Raw genomic sequence first — 8,324 nt, 5'->3', positions numbered from 1 at the left:
GGGCCCCGCGCCCCCCGGGGGCGGGCGCCCGCGGGTGAGTTTGCCGCACAGCCGCAACAGCGCGGGCTGGGCTGGCTCAGGGGGAGTTATCCAAAGCGTAAATAGGAATATGAACTTTTCCACCCAGAATCTGCTGCAGTTAGCGTCGCGCGCCAGACTCTGCGGAGGCCTTGGCGGGGGGGCGGTATCAGTCCCGCAGGTAAATGGGAGGATTTCCTAGCGCCTGGCAGGTCGGGTTGAGTTGCATTTGGCATGCATAGAGGCATGTTGATGAAATATAAATGAGCGCCGGCGAGAAACAGGCTAGTGACTTCCAGCTGCCGTGCAGAGAGCAGCAGATCTGCCATTCCCCACTCTACGTCCTTTTTTCCAGTTTCTTTTTCGTCCCAGTAACAACACGAAATACTTGGGTTAGAATAGGTGATGAGGGGCATAGCTCAGCGTGTCTGAGCATGCCAGATGTATTTTGGGCTCCAGAAAGAAGCATGCTACAAGATTTAGTCTGTATTTAGTCACTGGCCTACTTTGCAGGATATTTCACATTTCTGAGAACTGTCTCAGCAGAGATGTGCCCTTTTTTTTTTTTTTCCCTTCTGTTTCTTCCTTTAAACATTTAACATCTCTCACAGCTACTTAAGGTCGAAAGCAGTAACACCTAGCCGTTCAAATGCTGCCTGCATGTTAATTTTTAAATGTGTGTTTATTCCCTTTCCTCTCTTCCTTTTGATTTTCTTCTTGTTGAAGGCAAGGCTTGGCCATCGCTGTGCTCCGTCGCTTGTGCAAACACAGAGGATGTCAAGTCGAGCCTCCCAAGTTTTGGAGGAAGCTCTAGTTTGAACCGCCACCTTGCATAAAATGACAGGAGGGGTGACTTCTCACTTAAGACATCCTTTTCTCCCGAAGCCGTATATCCCATTTCACCGGGAAGGGAGATTATGTAGCTGCCCCTCTGAGCCCTTTGCCAAGAGCCCCGCCGACAGACTTTGGGACGGAGGCTCTTTGGCCTTCGCAAGGAGTTTTAGGAGAGTGCATACACACACTCTTGAAGTCTCAGTTTCCTTGGGACCATCTGGAGTTCTCCCTCCTCTCCCAGGAAAGCTAATAAAGGCAACCTTGTGACTTAGTGGTTTATTTTGGAAGCTGCAGGAACTCGCTGTGGCTGGGGGAGCCAGATTTAGCAAGCGTTGTCCCGTGAACTCCGTGGCATGGGGGAATGTCACAGTCTCCCCCCCTTATCCCAGAAATTTGGGCACTGCGGTAAATTGGTAGGTTGGTTGATAAGTGGGGAAAAGACAGATCTCTGTTGGGAACAAGGGTGTGCTTCCACCTTGTGGGTCTGAAGGGAATGGGTCTCTCATAATCACAGCATCTGTGGGTGCATGTATGGAGCTCAGTCAGCTTTCCCATTCTCAGGATAGGAAACTGGGGCGCTGAGGCTGGCTTGGCAAAGGTACTGTGTAAATCCATGCAGGATGAAGCCCGCTTCATCTCCTAGCAAAAATCTGATATACGCAATAGAAATTTTTTAACGAATTAATTTAGTGGAGTTTTGTCTTCCTTCACGGGCAAACAAGTGCTAACTCTAATTGTTTCTTCCAAGTATCATTAGCCTGTTCTGTCTCTGTCAAGTCCTTTACCACTGGGCTGGGTGCTCATGAATTATAAAAAGGCAACAAGTCTTCAAGTATCAAAAATGCATTGGTGCTTCATTTTCTCATGTTATCTCAGAGTATAAAAATCCTTATACAAATGTTTTTAGCCGTTAAGACCTTCAGAGATGTTATTTTAGAGTGTAAGGCACTCAAGGATTGATGTCTGCGCCATGTCTGGAAAAGGCTGGCGCAACAGTTGTTCAGCCAGTTTGGAGCCTGGAGAAAGAGAGGGGGACATCTTTTCTGCCGAATATGTAAATTTAGAGAAAGTATCAATACTTGACATCAGCTTAAGGGTTTTCTAGGAAACACTTACGCATAGATATGGTATTTTCCTCTTGGTTGTTCCCAAGGATCCAGCATCTCAGGAATATGTGAAATCTCTTTTAATTTTTAATTCTGCCATCACTTCAGAGGTTTCAAAAATCCTTCCTCCTTGCTACCGCAGGACCTGCATTGCATTGGGGTCATCAAAAAGAATTAAGCATGGTCTTGAAACTGTGGATGTGGGTGAGACTGAAGCGGCTGTGGGGAAACTGAGAGCGAGCAGGAGGTGGGCTTGGGGCTTTTCATCTGATCTCTTGAAATGCTTCTTAAAACATGTGGAGTTGGCCGATGGATATTTACTGCTAAATGTTCATTTAACCCCTTGCCACCTCTCAAATGGCACTTTTCTGGAGCCAGGCAGCGTGGACAGGGAAGCAGGGGGTGGCATGGGATGTCTTCATGGTGGCTGCTGGCAGGAGAGAAGTAGCCTTCAGAAGAGCTTTGCAAGATGGTTTGCGCAAATTTGCTTCTGGCTTTTGACCATCTCGACATCAGTGTGGGCCTTATCGCTCTGCTTAGCAGTCTTTTGGATTGTGAAGGTTTTATTTTTTTGAAGTCCCTTTCTCTCTGTCCATTTCTTGGTTTGGAAGAGCTCACTCTTTTTTTTCAGATGAGACTAATTAGGATGTAATTCAAAAGGCAATCATAGAACTGAATTTATCAAAACAAATACTAAAAGATATCTATGACAACAGTCTGAACGTAATAACTCTTGGTAACCATCCATAGGGAAGAGCAGAGAGCTCAACTTTTTAGTTAAACTTGGCTAATAGACTTCTCTAGATCTGTAGGGATACATGGGAATACTGCAATTATCGTGCTGTCTCAGTGACTGAGAAGCTGTGAGAAAATTGTATTCTTCCTGCATGGGATGTGATAACAGCAATGGATGAATATTAATGTTCTTCAGAGTATTTTCGGTGGCATTTCCTAGACAGACATAGAGATAAAATTGTTTTTCAAAGGAGTGCATCCCTGGCTGCAGCTGATAAAATGTTGAGAGCTCTGCTGAGGTCGGTGGAGCTAGGTGATAGACATCAGCTGGGAATTGGGCTTTATGGTAAGGTCTATGTATTCTATATGTCTTACATGCACTGGGTGGAAAGAGCCAAGAAGAATCCTCCTTCTAGAAAGAGGGCTTATCGCACTGCTCAGTAAATTCAACACAAACAAAACCCCCAACCTTTCTAAATCCTTTTAAATTGCTCAAAAGATTTTCTCGGTCAGTGATATTGCAGGAAACATATTGCTTTGGAGGTGACCTAATTTTAACCTTTTCTGAATTGCTTTATGATTAGAGCAGTCACATGCCGAGGTAGGACCCCATTAGTGGGTTTAAATCATCTGTTTACTTCTGAAAACGCGCATTGTTTTGGGCTCTGCTGAGTATTCCTTTTTTTTTTTTTTTTAATTTTCTTTTCTTTTTTTTTCTTCCCTGTTGCAGGACAGAACATCGCAGTTGTACCGGTTTGGGAGCAAAATATGGAATGTGTTTCACTGCTGACCGAAGGCAGCCAAATGAACAGTATTTATAGTAGTTTGAAAATCAGCAGTTAGCAGTTTCTTCACATTCTAACACTACCCAGCACTTTCCAGAGAGAACTCATTGTTTACAAGAAATCTGCTTTCCAAATCCGTTGCGGTGCCCTCCAGCCTTGACTATTAACTATTTGCAAAGGGGAAGCTAATCTACGATTTGGGGAAAGATGGCAGTGGATGAGCACCTGTGGATGGTCATTGTGGGTTTTATCATTGCTTTTATTTTAGCCTTTTCCGTTGGTGCAAATGACGTTGCCAATTCTTTCGGAACGGCTGTGGGCTCTGGTGTTGTTACTTTACGCCAGGCTTGCATTTTGGCTTCAGTTTTTGAAACCACTGGCTCAGTATTACTGGGAGCAAAAGTAGGAGAAACAATTCGGAAAGGTATCATTGATGTTAACCTGTACAACGACACTGTCCCACTGCTGATGGCAGGAGAAGTGAGTGCAATGGTTGGTAAGTAACACTTTCCTATTCCAAGTAACATTCCACTGTGTACTTGTCGTCCTGTTCGTTGCGAATACTGTTAATTAAGTCTTCCCATCTCCTGGACTTGCACGTCTGGTTTTGTGTGAATGAAGGGTCCTGTATTGCTTTTTTAGTCTCCTATGTTTTTTAAATGCTTCTAATCATTTACATTTTTCAATGGTTCAGCCATATAACTAATAGAAGAAAAAATGTTTAACTTAATGGATTATATATATGTATTCCTAGGGTACATAAAAAATTATTTTGGAGATTTTTGTGATGGTAAATGGAAAAGATGTAAGCATAGTATTTGTGACTGTACAGAAGACCCTACAGAAATAGCAGTTTGCAATAAATACGTATGAGAAGGAATTTTTAAAAATGACAGAAAATCCAAACGTATTTGCTTAAACTGATTGTCTAGCTGAGTGATTGCAATTAATCATACACTTCACCCTTTCCCGTAGCAAAACTAAAGACAGACATTTAAGGTCTTTTTATTTTTTCTGACTCAAACCGACAGCAGTTCAGCGTACCTTAGCGTTTGCTCTGCCTGCTTTCGTTTGCAGTTAAATTAATCTCCGTTTAGAACAAATAGCATATTCTGAGGTAAGTAACATTAAGCCACGGGTATTTACTCTGTTTATCTGCAAGAGGCTTTGCGAGCTTTTGGAGAGCTCCCTCAAGGATCAATAGCAAACCTGCTTTTAAAGGGCAGGAGGGGAAACCCTTTCATTGTGGGAGAGGCAACCCAGGCAAGGGGCCAGCCTGCCCATCCCACCACCGCTTCTTCAGGCTGGCAGGTCCATGGCATCCCACGACAGGGCAACTTGATTCATACGAGCATCACAGCATCCTCTGAAAGGGATGCTCCACTCAAAGATTTTCTTCCTTAAGCCTAACCTAAATATTATTTCCACCTACTCCCTCCAACCCTCCCCCCCAGTTTTCAGGCAGGACCTGCATGTGAGATAGGTGAATGTCTTGCAAGGTCAGCTGCAGATTTCTGGTCTTTCCCTCAAGCTGTGGGGTGGCTTCTTAGTACCACTCCATGCGCATCATTTAGCCCTCTGCTTCCTGAGACAGCTCCATCGTTTCCCACAGGCATGTGCCCTGGTGCAGCATACTCTGTCTGAAATGTAAGTGACCTGTGTCTTCTGACCTTTACGTTCTTGATACTCATGGTCCCTGTTGAAGGAAGGGTCCTTTCCCTTTTCTGTGTCTATTTCTGGCATCCTGATCCTGGCCGGGCAAAGTTTTAAGTCTCAGATGCCCCCTGCAGAGGCAACTGGCCAGAAGCTCAAAGAAAACAACTTATTTGCATGCGTATTTACATAAGCCTGTGTGAACTTCATGACCAGTTGCATTCCCTTCCTCCAGTAAGGGCATTAAGAAGAAATTCCACATTTTAAATCTCAGAATTAATCACAGGTTACAACTACAGATTTCTTTTTTTTTTTTTTTCCCCTCAAATCCATCTCCAGCTTTTCTCTGGGTGTGTGATATTTTTTCTGTGTTTTCTCTGAGCCTTCCTGGATGTTTTCTTTTCCTCTTTCTGTTTTCCCTCTGCATTTCTCTCCGCCTGCCCGCCCTGTTCTCTCATGCCTCATGATCATGTTTTTGCAAATGGACTTAGCTTCTGAATTTCGATGAGGCTTAAATGAGTCAACAGTCTGGGAGAGACCAAAAGTCGCTGTATGCTCTTTCCAGATGTTGGTGGAAGATCCTTTGATGCTTGCAGCAAACAGCAGATGGTGATTTTCAGGGCAACCTTCTCTCCTAAGAGAAAAGGAAGCAGGAAGCAATGGGATTAAAATTTTAAAATGTAACATTTTGTAATAATTTGTAGCATATTAAAATGTTGTTTGTTAGGCAATTGGGAAGTTAGGGACTCTTGGGAGTAAATTGTAGTACTTCCCTAGCATTAACTAATTGTCAGGTTATTGTCAGGAATTGCCCGAGTGTTGTTCCAGTGATCCTGGTGGGAGCTGAAGTCAGCAGCTGGTGTGACCGAGGAGATGCCACCGACAGGGAGGACATCCCAGCCAGGATTAGCATAGCAAAGTACTAACCCAGTCTTGCAGGTGGCATGGTACTCGACGGGGGCTCATGTCTGGCTGAACAGCACCGGAACCTCAGGAGAATGGATGCGGTGCCTTCAGCAGCAGGGGAGCACGAAATGCACCCTGAGCTGAAAGCCGGCACTGGCAACTCTGGGTCAGGGCAGTCCACAGCCACCCCTCTTTCTCCAGGAGACAGCAGCCGGGAGGAAAGGGAGTGTGGCCACGGTGTCAGCAGGTGTGAAGAGTCTGAATTCAGGACTCTGTGACAGGCCTAGTGAGCCTCCGGCTTCCTAGGTTAGTTTTGCAAAGATAAAAATTGGGAACATGCATCTTAAGTTAAAGAGGAGTTAAAGCTTTGATGTAGGTAGTTCAGGCATTGCAAGCCCCAGAGGAAAGACCTGTTCTGGCTTGATTTGTATTTTCTTCTGTTCCTTAATGTGCTTCCTTAAACTTCTTTAGGCCACTCATTGACCTTCTCAGACCATCCATCTGTCCTCTACCACTTTCCCTCTTGCTCTCCCATTTGTTTTCAAGGTGCTGTTGATTAAATAAGAAATAGTGCCATACTCTCTCTATTTCCCCCTCAGCAAAAAAACGTCCCTCACTACATATTTGCAGTGCAGCTGCGGCTTGGTTGCATTGTCCCTATTTTTTTAGACCGAGTATTTTGTAATTATATATCTGTGGCTGGCTTATCTATTTGGCTCTTTACAGATGTTACCATCTGTTTTCTCTTTCACCTCACCTCCACTTGCTGGTCTCTAAGTTCATGTCAAAGGTTTCAAAGTGCACTTATTTTTATTTTAATACAGGGGAAGAGAAGCCAAAAAATTAAAGAGCAGGTGTTCCTTGTTTGATCTAGAATTTCCAATAGCAACAGGAGTACCAGTTGTTTTGGGATAGTACCTCAGGAGAGATCAGTTTTACAAACTGGTTGACTTCCAAACGTAGCTGCATATGATGCCAGCAAATCACCACTTGCAGATGGCTCCGTTTCAAGACCTTCAAACCATCCTCTCCTGTTGGAACTGAGGATGGAAGCTGAGATTCTGAGTAACAGCTTATGTTCAGCAACCTTACTCTGTCACCTGTGTCTGCTGCAGATCTGTAAAGAGAAGTGGCACGAGCCAGAAAATATGGGATCTCTCGTGGCAGTTTGATTGCTGCCATTGGGGCCTCTTTAACACATGAAGATTTAGTCTTAAGGCCATGAAGTCTTAAGATGAAGAAGAGATCCTTTTAAGAATTCTCTAATATTAGGCAAGATCCACAGAAAGCTTGTGTCACTGCCAAAATGATTTTGGTGTCCTGAGGTTAGTGCCACTGCAAGGGGAGCAGGGAACCTGGGTCCTTGCAATGTGAAACTGAGTTGGAGCATGGGGCTGCGTGCTCAAGGGCTTGGTGTCCAGCTGTGGTCTGATCTAACTACTGAAAGTTGGGACTGAAAACAAATACAAGGCATCCTCTCTGGTGCTTGGAGTCTTTTTTTCTTTTTTTCTTCTCTTTTCTTTTTTTGGCAAACATCCTTCCTTGGGACGTCTGTTGGGACACCAGACATCACATTTACTTTATAGACCATTAGCCACCGTCCCTTAGTTAGGGGTTTTTATTTCCTTATGCCAAGGGTATCTTTGGCTACTTCATGGCTAAGGTAAGCCTTTTCTGCACTTTTGAATTTCTCCAGTGCCACAATGAGCTGCAAATGAAGGCAGTGAGAGAGTCCCTATCCCCTCCTCAGTCCACTTTTCCAGTCAAGGATTCCGGATGGCCACGCGTCACTGAGAAGAGGCATAAACTCTCCCTGCCCCACAATTTGAGCCTTTCCCTAGTAGCATCTGAATTCAGGAGCTTGGGTAGTTCATTAGGGAAACAGTGGAAGCCGCCTCACACTGATCACTTGAGGCTTCCAGGTCCAGCTCTCAAGAATGAGATTTTCTAAGCTTGATGCAGACTGGGAGCAGTTTGTGTATTTAATCAGACAGGCTGTAAATCATAGTATCATAGAATCATAGAATGGTTTGGGTTGGAAGGGACCCCTAGAGGCCATCTAGTCCAACCCCCCTGCAGTGAGCAGGGACACCACTAACTCGATCAGGTTGCTCAGAGCCCCATCCAACCTGGCCTTGAATGCTTCCAGGGATGGGGCCTCCACTACCTCTCTGGGCAACCTGTCCCAGTGTTTCACCACCCTCATTGTAAAGAATTTCTTCCTTATATCCAGTCTAAACCTACCCTGGTTTAGTTTAAAGCCATTCCCCCTTGTCCTGTCACAGCT

At 44.7% G+C, this 8,324-nt stretch overlaps 1 protein-coding gene across 4 annotated transcripts in view; it reads left to right on the top strand.

Moving 5' to 3' along the window:
• Nucleotides 1-3,428: 3,428 nt before the first annotated feature.
• The window catches only part of SLC20A2 (solute carrier family 20 member 2), a 33,967-nt gene continuing 29,071 nt past the window's right edge, over nucleotides 3,429-8,324 (top strand). For all 4 annotated transcript variants that reach the window (XR_004841233.1, XM_009649199.2, XM_035888941.1 and 1 more), the window contains exon 1: nucleotides 3,429-3,974. Coding sequence is in view for 3 of the 4 variants with exons in the window: in XM_009649199.2 (XP_009647494.1) it covers nucleotides 3,686-3,974 (289 nt within the window). In the remaining variant the exon portion in view is untranslated. The remainder of the gene's footprint in view (nucleotides 3,975-8,324) is intronic.

The sequence above is a fragment of the Egretta garzetta genome, unplaced genomic scaffold, assembly GCF_000687185.1.
Source record: "Egretta garzetta isolate BGI_Z169 unplaced genomic scaffold, ASM68718v1 scaffold41, whole genome shotgun sequence".
In the NCBI taxonomy this organism is placed as follows: domain Eukaryota; kingdom Metazoa; phylum Chordata; class Aves; order Pelecaniformes; family Ardeidae; genus Egretta; species Egretta garzetta.
This window is presented reverse-complemented; position numbering and strand designations above follow the sequence as displayed.